This window comes from Nanorana parkeri, unplaced genomic scaffold (genome assembly GCF_000935625.1).
Source record: "Nanorana parkeri isolate BGI_ZX_2015 unplaced genomic scaffold, ASM93562v1 scaffold1533, whole genome shotgun sequence".
Lineage (NCBI taxonomy): Eukaryota > Metazoa > Chordata > Amphibia > Anura > Dicroglossidae > Nanorana > Nanorana parkeri.
In genome coordinates this window covers 318,584-334,495 of record NW_017307801.1, presented here as the reverse complement: position 1 = coordinate 334,495, position 15,912 = coordinate 318,584, and the positions used below count along the sequence as shown (strand labels likewise).

The following is a 15,912-nucleotide window of genomic DNA, read 5'->3' as shown; positions in this document are numbered from 1 at the left end:
CGTACGATTCTCGGCGGGTTTTCTAGCATGCTGGTTCGACGGAAGATGTGCGACCGTAGAGTAGAAACGGTCGCACGCCTTCCATACACTGCGCGATTCTCGCGGGATTTCCCGCGATTCTCGTACGAGAATCGTGCAGTGTATGGGCACCTTTATGGTAGAATATTAATATGTGGGGGTTTGGTACAGAACCAGCTCACCTGTCACTGACACACCACCCACCCGGCCCAATCACTTGCGGCAGAGGCATTCTCCACCCCTTTATGTTTCTGACAGGTTGCGCTATCAACGTAGCGTGACGCTTCTACCTTTGCAATAGCCGCCTTCTCCATTTCTGGCTTGATGGGCTCCCTAGTTCTGCAGCTACAATATCCATTCTCTCCTGCCCTGCCATGCTGAGCTAGTCTCTAGTTCTGCCGCTGCAACACCGATCTTCTGTCTTCATATGCTGGGCTGTTTAATTCTGCAATTACCAATCTTCTGCCTTGGCCGCTGGGCTCTGTAGCTTGCCCCGCTCTAGAGACATAACCCTGCACGGAGCTTATAGGCCGCACTCCCCCGTGTGATAACCTGGATCTCAGCTCCGGGGTCCGGCAGAAGCTCCTCCACTGCCTAAAGTCAGAGATTTGGGTGGCGGTTTCCCAGGGAGGTCCGGCGCATGAAATGCCAGTGCATCCGGACGAAAATCACACACAACAATACATTGCACAGCATGTTGACATGGAAGAGGAAGGAGCTGCAGCCGCTATAGATGTAGGAGTAGGTGGCATAGGTCAAAGAAGCACCAGGTCCAGGAGTACTGGCAGTCATTTATGAATTATTTATAATATAATTTATTTTTTTTCTCTTATCTAACTGGTTTGGGGGCAGCATTTTTTGGCGCCTCCCTGGAAAGTTTACCCTAGGCAAATGCCTAGTTTGCCTTGCAGTAGATACACCCCTGATGTTTGGGACTGTTCACACCAGTTGCCGTGCGCTCCGGCCCGATTCTGGCCAGAACACACTGCCTCGCATTGCGGCCGGCTCACTTTTTAGTTGGGCAGGAAGGGGCGTTGCGGGCCATTGAAGTGAATGGCACCAGCCAAGCCCTCCGGCGGCAATGCGATCGCCCGCATGAGATCGTAAGGCACATTGTGTCTGCGGTCCGGTGCGATCAAAATGCTGCAAGCACTATTTTGATCGGACCGCACTGTGCCTTGCGATCCCGTGCGAGCGATCACGTGCGGCCGGAGGGCGTGGCTACGGTGCCATTCACTTCAATGGCCCGCAAAGCGAGGCAGTGCGTTCTGCTCAGAATAGGACCGGAACGCACTGCATATGGTGAGAACTAACCCTCATGTAGCTGGAGTTGGTCAATGCGCATGCGTGCCTGATTTCTGGTACCTCCTACAAATGACAGTAGCGGAGCATAAAGGTGCCCATACACTTTACAACCATCGCAAGACCTTAGTCTTGCGATGGTTGTAAAGTAATTAAACAAACGTACGATCTGCCCATCTTGGACAGGCAAATCGTACTTGCGATCATCGGAAGCCCGCCCCCCTGAGGGGCGGGCTTCCGATGACCGCAATGCTGAACGGGCAGTGTGCCTGTGCGCACACCGGCCCGTTCGGCATTTGTCTCCCGAGCACCGTTCAAACCAGCCGAAAATCGTACGATTTTCGGCTGGTTTTCTAGCGTGCTCCTTAGACAAAAGACGTACAGTAGAAACGGTCGCACGTCTTCATTCACACTGCACGGTTCTCGTACGATCGCGGGATTTCCCGCGATTCTCGTACGAGAATCGTGCAGTGTATGGGCACATTAAGTGCGATCTGCTACATGGGCGGGGCTATTAGTACACAATATAAATGATTATTGGCAAATGTTGGGCCTATTGACTGATCACTGTCATAACTCATAAAAAAAGTCTTTGTCTTTGCATCTCAGAATTAAAAAATGAAGAGAAAACAATTCTGTCGCCTGAACAGGGACTTGGAAGGTTCTCTGCATTCTATACTTTGTGTCTTCCTTTGCGCAGAATTTTAAAAAATCAAGCGCCCGAACAGGGACTTGAACCCTGGACCCTCAGATTAAAAGTCTGATGCTCTACCGACTGAGCTATCCGGGCTCTGATGATGTCATTATTCTGTGTGTCTCCCAGAGAGAGTAGAGTGACCTCTGCTGGTCTTTTCCTGTCATTACCATTCACTGTTAGAATTTTGTTCCTTCGAGAAAAATGTTCCATCTTGCGCCTTCGACTTCTTTCGTCACTACGGTCCAAACAGGTCGTCGATTTGACCCCCATCAACTAACAGAAAGTCAAAAAGTCTTTTGGAGTTCTAAGCAGTGTATGGCCTCAGAGGTGTCACTAGGGTTGGTGTCACCCGGTACAGTAACTCATGGTGTCACCCACCCCCCTGATGATAACACGATAGAATGTCTCCCCTGCACAGAATTCTGCTCCATCTCCTGTGACAGCTGAGACAGGAAGCGCTGTGCATGCGGCTCTCCTGTCTCACAGAGCACACAGAGCAGATCGGGGAACAGATGTCTCTATCCTGAATTAATTTGCCGTGCCGATAAAATAGTCCCCTGTCTGCCCAGGCTCCGGGAGCAGAACGGGACCTGGTGGTGCACTTGGTGTCTCCTGGGTGCGGTCCGCACTCCCCCAGTGACGCGGCTGGCTGGTCTTAGACTTAACTGTGACCCCAATACTAACTCTAAGCCTAGTTCTAACCTTTCCAGTGACCCTAATCCTAACACTAGTTCTAACCTCTAGGCAAATGCCTAGTTTGCCTTGCAGTAGATACACCCCTGATGTTTGGGACTGTTCACACCAGTTGCCGTGCGCTCCGGCCCGATTCTGGCCAGAACACACTGCCTCGCATTGCGGCCGGCTCACTTTTTAGTTGGGCAGGAAGGGGCGTTGCGGGCCATTGAAGTGAATGGCACCAGCCAAGCCCTCCGGCGGCAATGCGATCGCCCGCATGAGATCGTAAGGCACATTGTGTCTGCGGTCCGGTGCGATCAAAATGCTGCAAGCACTATTTTGATCGGACCGCACTGTGCCTTGCGATCCCGTGCGAGCGATCACGTGCGGCCGGAGGGCGTGGCTACGGTGCCATTCACTTCAATGGCCCGCAAAGCGAGGCAGTGCGTTCTGCTCAGAATAGGACCGGAACGCACTGCATATGGTGAGAACTAACCCTCATGTAGCTGGAGTTGGTCAATGCGCATGCGTGCCTGATTTCTGGTACCTCCTACAAATGACAGTAGCGGAGCATAAAGGTGCCCATACACTTTACAACCATCGCAAGACCTTAGTCTTGCGATGGTTGTAAAGTAATTAAACAAACGTACGATCTGCCCATCTTGGACAGGCAAATCGTACTTGCGATCATCGGAAGCCCGCCCCCCTGAGGGGCGGGCTTCCGATGACAGCAATGCTGAACGGGCAGTGTGGGCGTGCGCACACCGGCCCGTGCGGCATTGATCTTACGATCATGCTAAAAACCAGACGAAAATCGTACGATTTTCGGCTGGTTTTCTAGCGTGCTCCTTAGACAAAAGACGTACAGTAGAAACGGTCGCACGTCTTCATTCACACTGCACGGTTCTCGTACGATCGCGGGATTTCCCGCGATTCTCGTACGAGAATCGTGCAGTGTATGGGCACATTAAGTGCGATCTGCTACATGGGCGGGGCTATTAGTACACAATATAAATGATTATTGGCAAATGTTGGGCCTATTGACTGATCACTGTCATAACTCATAAAAAAAGTCTTTGTCTTTGCATCTCAGAATTAAAAAATGAAGAGAAAACAATTCTGTCGCCTGAACAGGGACTTGGAAGGTTCTCTGCATTCTATACTTTGTGTCTTCCTTTGCGCAGAATTTTAAAAAATCAAGCGCCCGAACAGGGACTTGAACCCTGGACCCTCAGATTAAAAGTCTGATGCTCTACCGACTGAGCTATCCGGGCTCTGATGATGTCATTATTCTGTGTGTCTCCCAGAGAGAGTAGAGTGACCTCTGCTGGTCTTTTCCTGTCATTACCATTCACTGTTAGAATTTTGTTCCTTCGAGAAAAATGTTCCATCTTGCGCCTTCGACTTCTTTCGTCACTACGGTCCAAACAGGTCGTCGATTTGACCCCCATCAACTAACAGAAAGTCAAAAAGTCTTTTGGAGTTCTAAGCAGTGTATGGCCTCAGAGGTGTCACTAGGGTTGGTGTCACCCGGTACAGTAACTCATGGTGTCACCCACCCCCCTGATGATAACACGATAGAATGTCTCCCCTGCACAGAATTCTGCTCCATCTCCTGTGACAGCTGAGACAGGAAGCGCTGTGCATGCGGCTCTCCTGTCTCACAGAGCACACAGAGCAGATCGGGGAACAGATGTCTCTATCCTGAATTAATTTGCCGTGCCGATAAAATAGTCCCCTGTCTGCCCAGGCTCCGGGAGCAGAACGGGACCTGGTGGTGCACTTGGTGTCTCCTGGGTGCGGTCCGCACTCCCCCAGTGACGCGGCTGGCTGGTCTTAGACTTAACTGTGACCCCAATACTAACTCTAAGCCTAGTTCTAACCTTTCCAGTGACCCTAATCCTAACACTAGTTCTAACCCTACTAGAGACCTCAATCCTAACCCTACCAGTGACTCTAATCCTAACTCTAACCCTAATTCTTACCCTAATAGTGACCCTAATCCTAATTCTAGCCCTACCAGTGACCCCAAACCTAACTCTATCTCTAATAATGACCCCAATCCTAACCTTTCCTGTGACCCCAATCTTAACCCTACCATTGACTCTAATCCTAACTCTAACCCTAGTTCTTACCCTAATAGTGACCCTAATCCTAATTCTAGCCCTACCAGTGACCCCAATCCCAAATCTAACCCTACCAGTGACCCCAATCCTAACTCTAAGCACAGTTCTTAGCCTAATAGTGAGCCTAATCTTAATTCTAGCCTTAACTGTGACCTCTAACCTAACTCTAATAATGACCCCAATTCTAACCCAACCAGTGACCCCAATCCTAGCTCCAACCCTAATAGTGACCCCAATCTCATCTCTAACCCTAGTTCTTACCCTAATAGTAGACATGTGCGATTCGTTTCGTTACGAATCGAAATTCGTACGAATTTTCCTGAAATTCGTAAATTCGGAAGCATCCGAAATCCGAATTGCAGTTTCTGAATTATATCCGAATTACGAAATTCCGTTAACGAATTTTGGATCCGAATTTCTTTGAACCGGGAACTAATATTATCCCTGTAAATGAGGTTGAACAACATGACAAGATTTTTTTTTTAATCCGAAATACGGATCCGCTGCTGCTGAGAGTTGCATTACAATACACAGGCAGGAAATACGAAATTCTGTTGACGGAATTTCGTTCCGCTACGAACATTCGTTATATTGAAGTTAAAAAGCAAAGTACATTTATATTGGAGTTGATGGTAGTTTTTTTTAAAATCCGAAATTCGGAATCCGTTAACGGAATTCGTATTTCGGATAAAAAAACAACTACCACATCGACTCCAATATTAACAAAGGTATTTTTGCTTTTTAACTTCATCATAACAAATGTTCGTAAAGTTACGAAAATGTGCCGAAACTAACGAAAATCCGTATTTCGTACGAATCCGAATTGAGTTTCGGATACGAATTACGAAATACGAAATAACGGATATTCTGAAACGGAACGAAACGGAACAAATTTTTTGACGGCGCACAAGTCTACCTAATAGTGACCCCAGTCCTAACCCTACCAGTGACTCCAATCCTAACTCTAACCCTAGTTCTTACCCTAATAGTGACCCAATCCTAACTCTAACCCTAGTTCTTACCCTAATAGTGACCCCAGTCCTAAACCTAGTATTAATCCCAACAGTGACCTGGACCCTCAGATTAAAAGCTTGATCTTTTCCACCTGAGCTCTCCAGTCTCTGATGATGTCATAGGGAGGATTTTATACCAGAGAGAGTAGACTGACCCCTGCTGGTCTTTTCATGTAATAACCTTCAAATCTGCCCTTCAAGCTTTTCCTCTTTCCATATCTTTTATGGGTTTCTAAACAATTCTGTATTCACTTAGACGTAGGGGGTGAGCGAAACCCAGAGCTTTAACCTTGTTAAAATTAAAAACAATTCCAAAATCCCCTCAAGGAACAATCAGCCCCATCATCATATAGCTCATCAAGGAGCCCAGTTATAGACAATGTATCGACCAACAATGGTATAAAAGGAAGTAAAGGTTTCACAGCAATATAAAATAAATGCGTTTATAAGCCCCAGAAGGTGTCCAACAGGAGCGTCTATCCGGAGAGAACCCAGGAGGGGTCTAAAATGGCATCACAAATAATGATGGATACAAAATAACTGAATACAATATACTTATATAAATGTGCACTTACCTCCGATGTATCAAATATAACTGTAACCATCCAGAAACCAATACAATGACAACATACAGACAGGCTATCTAACATATAACCAATACATGCTGACATTGCAACCAAGGCGAAAAGAAATGATCAAAGTAGTAAATCCCAGGGAGTATATACCCGAGTGATGCTACAATGAGGTACCGAAGGCGCTCGCAGAAAAGGCTCACGCGTTTTGTGGCAAGAAGCCATTTCATCACAATCTAATTTGTCATAAGGTGGTTATGATTGAGAGCAACCATGGAAACGCCAAACAGGTGACAAAATCCCTTTGCGAAAAATGGTGCACCGTCACTGAGCTAAAATCCGGAGGAGGTTCTATGCATGCCATACTTCATGTTTTGTCTTTGCTCAGAATCAACATAGGAGGCAAAAAACATCCATCGCCCGAACAGGGACTTGAACCCTGGACCCTCAGATTAAAAGTCTGATGCTCTACCGACTGAGCTATCCGGGCCCAGATGATGTCACATGTAGGAGCGTCTACCAAAGAAGATAGGGTGACCTCTGCTGGTCTTTTCATGTTATTTTCTGAAATTGGCTACTCATGATCTGACTCTAGGCGTAGACCTACTCCGAGTACACTATATTGCCAAAAGTATTGGGACGCCTTTATACGCACAACTCTTCTGGGAAGGCGTCCACAAGGTTTAGGAGTGTGTCTATGGGAATGTTGGACCATTTGTGAGGTCAGGTTCTGATGTTGGGGGAGAAGGCCAGGCTCGCAGTCTCCGCTCTAATTCATCCCAAAGGTGTTCTATGGGATTGAGGTCAGGACTCTGTGCGGCCAGTCAAGTTCCTCCACCCCAAACTCCCCCATCCATGTCTTTATGGACCTTGCTTTGTGCACTGGTGCTCAGTCATGTTGGAACAGGAAGGGGCCGTCCCCAAACTGTTCCCACGAAGTTGGGACATGAAATTGTCCAAATTGTCTTGGTATGCTGATGTCTTAAGAGTCCAAACTTTACACTTGGCACAATGCAGTCAGGCAAGTACCGTTCTCCTGGCAACCACCAAACCCAGACACGTCTATCGGATTGCCAGACAGAGAAGCGTGATTGGTCACACCAGAGAACACGTCTCCACTTCTCTAGAGTCCAGTGGCGGCGTGCGTTACACCACGGCATCCCACGCTTTGCATTGCACTTGGTGATGTGCGGCTTGGATGCAGCTGCTCGGCCATGGAAAACCATTCCATGGAGCTCTCTACGCACTGTTGTTGTGCCAATCTGAAGGCCGCATGGAGTTTGGAGGTCTGTAGCTATTGACTCTGCAGACAGATGGTGACTTCTGCGCGCTTCAGCATGCGCTGACCCCGCTCTGTCATGTGACGTGGCCTACCACTTCGTGGCTGAGTTGCTGTTGTTCCCAGTTGCTTCCACTTTGTTATAATACCGCTAACAGGTGACCGCGGAATATTTAGTAGCAAGGAAATGTCACGGAACATCTGAATCCAATGATTTGGAGGGGGAGGGGCCCAATACTTTTGGCAATATAGTGTAGTGAGCACAATCTTAACTCTAACTTTAGCTCCAACCCAAAATACTAGATTTAACAGTGACCCAAGTCCTAACTGTAACTGTAGGTCTAACCCTAATACTAACCCTGCCAGTGACCACAATCTAACCTTAATACTAACATTTCAGTGACCACCAACCCTAACCATAGCTATCACTCTAATACTAACCCTAAAATTGACCCCCAATTCCAACCCTAACAGTGACCCCCAATCCTAACCCTAACCCATGGCTCTGTAAACACCGCCGGGACTCTGTTTACCTTTGTAAAGCCGACTGCCGCTAGATTGCTTCTATGGGCTGGTAAAGTGTGCCCCCCCCCCACCTGACACCCCCACCGTGTTTCCCAGGCTATGCTGCCCCTCCTACGGGCCCGGGAACCGCCATTTTGGGGTGTTGGTGGGAAGCTGGGGAGGAGAGCAGCTAACGTCCGTTCGCTGATCTCCTCCCCGCTCTATGGGACTGGGAGTGACACGGATTGCACCACTTCCAGTCCCTGAGCTGCCATTTGTCGGCTCCTGAAGCCTGCGATCTGCACTTCAATAGCTTATTTAGAGTGTAAAGGGGACACTAGGAGTCTTTTGGACCCCCAGCGTCACCTTAAAGAGTACCTGTCACTGCAATTATGCTATCACATGGGGGGCATGTAAGCCCCCCTATGTGATAGCAAGTAAAGTTTAAAAAAAGAAGAAAAAAACAGTTTAAAAAAATAATATAGAATAAAATTAATGTAAAAATATATATATATATATTTTTTAAAGGTCCCTGCCCCAGAGATGCGCGTGCATTCACATAAACACGCGTTAGATGCGCCTACGTAGGAAAACGACGAATGCGCTAAACATGTTGGGTACTGCCACGCACACCAGAATGAGAGCAATAATTCTAGCGCCAATATTTACACGTATCTCTAAACTGATGACCTGTGGGGGCTTTTAAAGAGTTGTCTATGGACTTTTTGGGGGTACTGAATTCTGTTGCAGTTTCACAGACGCACGCAATATTTATCCTGGGCATGTTGGGTATCTATTTAGTCGTTGTTACTTCTTTATTTATATTTTATTTAAACAATGGGTATTTAATTGTGTTTTGGGGCACTAAAATTTACTTGAGTGCATTTTTCACTAAATTTCTGGGTTTGATAGATGGTTGCGCCAATATCGTGCAACATAAAAGTTTGCCACTGCCACCATTGTATTCTACAGGTTGTTGGCTTTCAGGAAATATATCATGTTTGGGGGGGTTTGAAGTAATTTTCAGGCCTAAAATGTGGAATATAACATGGGTGCAAATAACGAGGAAAAAAAAGCCTTGGCAGCGAAAGGGTTATCCAGTCTACCAGACAAAGACATTGCTGTGCTTTTCCATCCCAGGGCAAAGCAGGCTTTGCAAACACAGCGTCATGTGACCACCTGGTAATAAATGTTGTCATTAGAAGAGTATAGAAGACACATTGATACTTCATTCCATCCGGAAGTTGATACAAATATTTACAAACATCAGAAACAATTTAAACCCGAAAACAAAATATTGTTTTCTCTGAACGGGGGAAATAAAAGGAAATCACTCGGGTGCCATTTTTGTGAACTGTACATTTATTAGACGTGTTCCAGGGAGGACGTACATGTGTCCGTGCGCTCGCTGATAATTAGGTGATGAACGTTTAACTAGTAAATTACTTTACAGGGGCACAGAGTCTGACCCGGCGCCGGGGGGGTGGGGGGATGGTCACCAGCCGCCATATTTGCCACATTTTTCTAATAACTTGTAAACAAGCTCTCACGGTCTCCTGTAACCCAGCAGAAATCTCCAAAATCCCATGACTCTTTCCCTTTTCCCCTGGCTTGCCAGTGAGGATGAGAGCTGTCTCTTGTAAGGCCCCGTTCACATGTAGCGACTTATCGCGCTATTTCCGCCGCGATATATCGCGCATTTTTGCCGCGCGATATCGCGAGAAGTCGCCGGCCAATGTTATTCAATGGATCTGTCTTAACTCCATGTCGCGCGTCGCTCGTCGCGGTCGCAAGTCGCTTCTACCGGACCCTTTTTTCGGCCGATTTTGCGCGATTTTTCTTTTTTTTCTATGGAGCCCGACGGAGAAGGTCGCGCTACCGTCGCTGGATCGTCGCTGGAACGTCGCCCCGAAAGTCGCGCTATCCCGGCCGCTGCAAAGGTATGTCGCTAGCAGGGGAACGGGGTCTAACTCTACAGGTCGGAGGTGCAGAGGAGTTCAAAGGTCACCTAGAGGGTGGCCGTCCCAGACTGGAACTTCAGAGACACATCTGCACGGGATTTATAGTTCTACCCAATGACAGGACAAGGTTGTTCAGGCCAAAATCTGACCCCCACCCATTAGCTGTGACCTACATGAGTAGCGTAGGCACCCCTCTTGATGGGCAGCCACCTCCTCTGCCTCCCCCCCCTCCCCGGCCCTGTGTTCATTTTTAATCATTTCGATACCGTAAAGATTTCACATTGTCTAGAACAATAGAGGAAATACAATGAACACAACAATGAAAAGACAATGTATCCGCAGCCCGTCGCGGAGCCCTCTTCTGATTGGCTGGTATGAGATCAGATTTATCTATAACATCCACTTATACTATAAAATATTTCTATCTATACAAATCTTTGGTACAAAGCTGAGGCCGCACGCTTCCCCTTTAAACCGACCAGATAGCCCCTCCCTTCTTCAAGGGTCGGTCCTTCCAGATTGACATTTGTCGATTTCTCCTTAGGGCCCATTCACACTGAGGCTCAGGTTCCGGGAACCGGTCTTGTATTTAAAGTTAGCTATATCTTAAAGTGGACCTGTCATCAGGTATATATATACCTCTCTGAGATCACAGTACTCCCCCCTGATATCTGATTTACTCTCCGGCAGAACGGCACCGTGTATGTTCAGGCATCATCCAGGGTCACCAACTTCTTCCCAGGCTGAGATGTCGGCTCAGAGGCTGTGTTCACACATGAAATGTCTGACACAGGCCAGCGCCTGCTGCAGGTAATACAACGTTACAATGTACAGACTGATCACTGGGGGAGGGGGACTGAGGAAATGCTTCCTCCTGCCTGCAGCAGACTGATCACTGGGGGGAGGGGAGACTGAGGAAATGCTTCCTCCTGCCTGCAGCAGACTGATCAGTGGGGGGAGGGGAGACTGAGGAAATGCTTCCTCCTGCCTGCAGCAGTCTGATGACATCATCTCAGCGTGGGCAAAGTCACTGATTGGAACATAAAGACGGCCTGATCGATACTTTGTGTTAGTGCTCTGGAGCAAGTATGTAGGGGTACTGGTTCTGTGTCACTGACTCAAAGTATTGAACCCGGAGGATCAGCATATTAGACATGTGCACTGCCAAAAAATTTGTTTCGTTTCGTTTCGTTTTAAATTCGGATTTGTGTTATTTCGTTTTTCGGGATTCGGGTGTGAAAGTCAATTCGGATTCGGAATTCGGATTCGGACGAAATTCGGTAGCGTTAGTACGAACGTTCGTTTCGTTTTCTGTTCTTATTCGTTTCTTATTCGTTTCGTTCGTTTGCAGCAAAAGTGACATTTGAGGGGGAAAAAATATTTTTCTCCTTCTCTAATGTCACTTTGCTCCAACGAACGAAACGAATAAGAAACGAATAAGAAAAGAAAACGAAACGAACGTTCGTGCGAACGCTACCGAACTTCGGAAATGGAAATTCGGATTCGTTTGCATTCGTTATGTCTGTAATTCGGAATTCGGATACATCCGAATGTCCGAATTTACGAAAATTCGTCCGAATTTCGATTCGGAACGAAACGAATCGCACATGTCTACAGCATATCAGCCGGGCAGCTATCAGTAGGAGGACAGCATTGGCAGTTCCCTCATGACGAAACTTTTTTGTTTCATTTTGGATGGAGCGGGGAAGGGGGGAAGGGTTGGAGCCTCTGTCAGTTACCCAGCAGCCGCACCTTCCCCTCCATGCACACGGCTTGTTTCAGTCACTGAGCGTGCGCAAGCAGATGACATGCGGAATGTGATTCCATCCTCGGGGTTTTTGAACCCCCTTAGATAGGTGAGGTGGCCCAGGACGGCGACACTGAGCAAAGCTAAAATATCTTCACCGATTACCACAATTAATACAAAGATCGATTTGGGGGATTTGGAGGGGGGAGGGGCTCGTAAGATCGGGATGAAGATAGAGTATTCCTTCCAAAGTCTATGAGTGTTCCTCTGTAGATTGTCCCGGCTCATCGGACTCCTGAGCGGTTCATGGCCGGAACAGTAACATTGTAGCGGCGGATTTCCCAAACGTTACATAATGACGATTATAAGTGTGGCGATGAGGACGCCGCCAGTCACTGCTCCGGCAGAATTCCGGATCCGGATGTTCCATGGATAGCGGGGGGGAATTTTCATGGCATCTCCGTGATTCCCGTGGCGTCGCCTTTGGTCTAGAAGAGATGTATACGGCACAAGAATGAGATCAAATGTATCAAATATGCTATAAAGTATATTAAATATAAACCCAATGTGCACTATATTACCAAAAGTATTGGGACGCACATGAACTTTAATGGCATCCCAGTCTTAGTCCGTAGGGTTCAGTATTGGGTTGGCTCCGCCCTTTGCCGCTATAAAGGTGGCCATACACTTTACAACCATCGCAAGACCTTAGTCTTGCGATGGTTGTAAAGTAATTAAAAAAACGTACGATCTGCCCATCTTGGACAGGCAGATCGTACTCTCGATCATCGCAAGCCCGCCCCCCTGAGCGGCGGGCTTCCGATGACCGCAATGCTGAACGGGCAGTGTGCGCGCGCACACCGGCCCGTTTGGCATTTGTCTCCCGAGCACCGCTCCTTAGACAAAAGACGTGCGACCGTACAGTAGAAACGGTCGCACGTCTTCGTTCACACTGCTCGCGGGATTTCCCGCGATTCTCGTACGAGAATCGAGCAGTGTATGGGCTCCTTAACTGCTTCAACTCTTCTGGGAAGGCGTCCACAAGGTTTAGGGGTGTGTCTATGGGAATGTTGGACCATTTGTGAGGTCAGGTACTGATGTTGGGGGAGAAGGCCGGGCTCGCAGTCTCCGCCTCTAATTCATCCCAAAGGTGTTCTATCGGGTTGAGGTCAGGACTCTGTGCGGCCAGTCACGTTCCTCCACCTCAAACTCCCCCATCCGTGTCTTTATGGAGCTTGCTTTGTGCACTGGTGCGCAGTCATGTTGGAACAGGAAGGGGCCGTCCCCAAACTCCTCCCACAAAGTTGGGAGCATGAAATTGTCCAAAATGTCTTGGTATGCTGATGCCTTAAGAGTTCCCTTCACTGGAACTAAGGGGCCAAGCCCAACCCCTGAAAAACAACCCCACACCATAATCCCCCCTCCACCAAACTTTACACTTGGCACAATGCAGTCAGGCAAGTACCGTTCTCCTGGCCACCGCCAAACCCAGACACGTCCATCGGATTGCCAGACAGAGAAGCGTGATTGGTCACTCCAGAGAACACGCCTCCACTTCTCTAGAGTCCAGTGGCGGCGTGCGTTACACCACGGCATCCCACGCTTTGCATTGCACTTGGTGATGTGCGGCTTGGATGCAGCTGCTCGGCCATGGAAACCCATTCCATGAGGCTCTCTACGCACTGTTGTTGCGCCAATCTGAAGGCCACACGAAGTTTGGAAGTCTGTAGCTATTGACTCTGCAGACAGTTGGCGACTTCTGCGCACTTCAGCACACGCTGACTCCGCTCTGTCATGTTACGTGGCCTATCACTTTGTGGCTGAGTTGCTGTTGTTCCCAGTTGCTTCCACTTTGTTATAATCCCAGTAACAGGCGACCGCGGAATATTTAGTAGCCGGGAAATGTCACAGAACACCTGAATCCAATGATTTGGAGGGGGAGGGGCCAATACTTTTGGTAATATAGTGTATAAATATATACTGTATATGTGCCCCCACCTTCATGGCTCTGTAGATCCAGCTCTGGTACTGATCCACCTTGGCGTACACCCCGGGCTTGTTCGGCAGAGCGCAGCCTATTCCCCAGCTGACGACGCCGCTCAGCCGCCATCTTGATGTGCGGGAGATGGTGTCCTCACACACGAAGGGACCTCCGCTGTCACCCTGCAGACAACAAACAGACAGAAGAGGTGAAGGCCATGACCAGCCATATTCCTGGGGTTCCCCCTGTAGAGCCCTCTAAAATGTCGCTATCCAATTTAGAAATATCTGGACTGTAACCAGTCTAGATGTGATTACACAGAGCTCTGCATTCTATAGGTGTCCCTGAATCTGCTGGATTGATTGCTCCTCCTGTTGCTGAGGAAAAGGGAGCCTCAGCATACAGTGAGGGAGGATCCATCCTCAGACTATGACTATGCACCTGACCCTAACCAATCCCTGAGTAGGATGACTCAGAGGTATGGCTGAGGACAGGTAATAAAAGGTTTGGGGACACTGTGCAGAGGTCTCTTCTTCCCCCTGGGGGCCTCTCCCTAGGAGGTCTCTGTGATGCAGATGGAAAGGGCCTGGGCCTCAGCTGGGTGCCAAGTGCTGGGGGCCTGCAGGCCTAGGACTCCATAGGAACTTTGCTTGGGCCCCATACACGTGGCAGGTGTTGGGTGCCTTGTTCTAAGAGGATACTACTACTAACCTGGAGTGCTCCTTGGCAGTTGCAGATGCTGAGGGCACAGAGATTCCAGATACTGAAGAGGAAAAGACCTGATGGAAGCTGGGCCGGAGGTGGAGTCTTCTTGTTGAGGGGTACCGCAGAGGAGCTGGTGAGAGCCTCCGTCTGGGACCCACAAGAGAGATCCCTCCCACTATTCCAGGTGTCTGTTCTAGAAGAAGCCAGCGGTCCTTACCTGAGTCCAGAGATAGCTAACCTTCTCCATATAAGTTACTGGACCATCCTGACTGTTCACAGTATTGTTAAAGAAACCATTGGTCACTCTGACCGGATCCCATTGCTATGGGCCTTAGCGGTTGCTAGGGGAGAAAGCTGTCCTTTGAAGATAATCCGCCAGGGCATCCTACAGACCCCAAATCCTCTCTCCTGTTGACCTTTGCAAATAAATCTACAAAAAGACCCTGAGACTTGAGTCCATTCTGTCGGTGAGTGTCGGTGTGCTGTTGCTGAACAAAGGGGACCGGTGGCTGGGACAAACAGGCAGGAGAACCTCTATTCATATACAGCGGCTCCTTCGGGGGTGAGCGCTACACCCCTTTTTATATAAGAGTCCCCCCCTTTCACATCAGAATCACACTAACGTAGAAGAAGGAAAGGAGGACTGCCTGTGACATGGTCAGCCATATTGTGGGGTTCCCCTTTTTATAACAGAGTCCCCCTTTTCAGATCAGAACCCCCCCCCTTTTACTAGAGTCCCCTTTTACATCAGAGCCCCTCTTTCACTGTAGAGTCTCCTCCTTGCACATCAGAGTCCTTCTTTTACTTAAGAGTCCCCCTCCTTTCACATTAGAGTCCCTCTTTCACTAGAGAGTCCCCTCCTTTCTTATCAGGGTCCCCCTTTCACTACAGAGTCCCCGCTTTCACATCAGAACATCCCCATTTTACTTTAAAGCCCCCCTTTTACACTAGAGCCCCCCTTTTACTTAGAGTACCCTCCTTTCACATCAGAGCCCCCATTTTACTTTAGAGTCTCCCCTTTTAGATCAGAGCTCCCTTTTACTTTAGCATCCCCATTTTATATCAGAGTCCCTCTTTTCACATCAGAGCCCCCCTTTCAATTTAGAGTCCCCCCTTTCACAACAGAACCCCTTTTCACTTTAGAGTCCCCCCTTTCTCCCCAGAGCCCACCTTTCACTTTAGAGTCCCCTCCTTTGACATTATAGCCCCCCTCCCTTTTACTTTAGCATCCCCCCTTTCACATCAGAGCACCCCTTTCACTTTAGGGTCCCCCTTTCACATCACAACCCCCCTTTTCAGTTTAGCATCTCCCTTTCACATCAGAGCCTCCCT

At 48.4% G+C, this 15,912-nt stretch overlaps 1 protein-coding gene and 3 non-coding genes across 4 annotated transcripts in view; all 4 read right to left on the bottom strand.

Moving 5' to 3' along the window:
• Window positions 1-2,037: 2,037 nt before the first annotated feature.
• TRNAK-UUU lies at window positions 2,038-2,110 on the bottom strand. The gene has a single exon. It is a non-coding gene; the product is annotated as a tRNA-Lys (tRNA).
• Window positions 2,111-3,893: 1,783 nt separating this feature from the next.
• TRNAK-UUU lies at window positions 3,894-3,966 on the bottom strand. The gene has a single exon. It is a non-coding gene; the product is annotated as a tRNA-Lys (tRNA).
• Window positions 3,967-6,820: 2,854 nt separating this feature from the next.
• TRNAK-UUU lies at window positions 6,821-6,893 on the bottom strand. Its single transcript has one exon. It is a non-coding gene; the product is annotated as a tRNA-Lys (tRNA).
• A 5,393-nt stretch (window positions 6,894-12,286) lies between these two features.
• HPN (hepsin) overlaps window positions 12,287-15,912 on the bottom strand; it is a 27,508-nt gene continuing 23,882 nt past the window's right edge. Inside the window, exons 13-14 of the mRNA XM_018570447.1 lie at window positions 13,893-14,057; window positions 12,287-12,382 (exon numbers count right to left, since the gene is read on the bottom strand). Of these exons, the coding sequence (XP_018425949.1) occupies window positions 12,344-12,382; window positions 13,893-14,057 (204 nt within the window). The 3' untranslated portion in view covers window positions 12,287-12,343. The remainder of the gene's footprint in view (window positions 12,383-13,892; window positions 14,058-15,912) is intronic.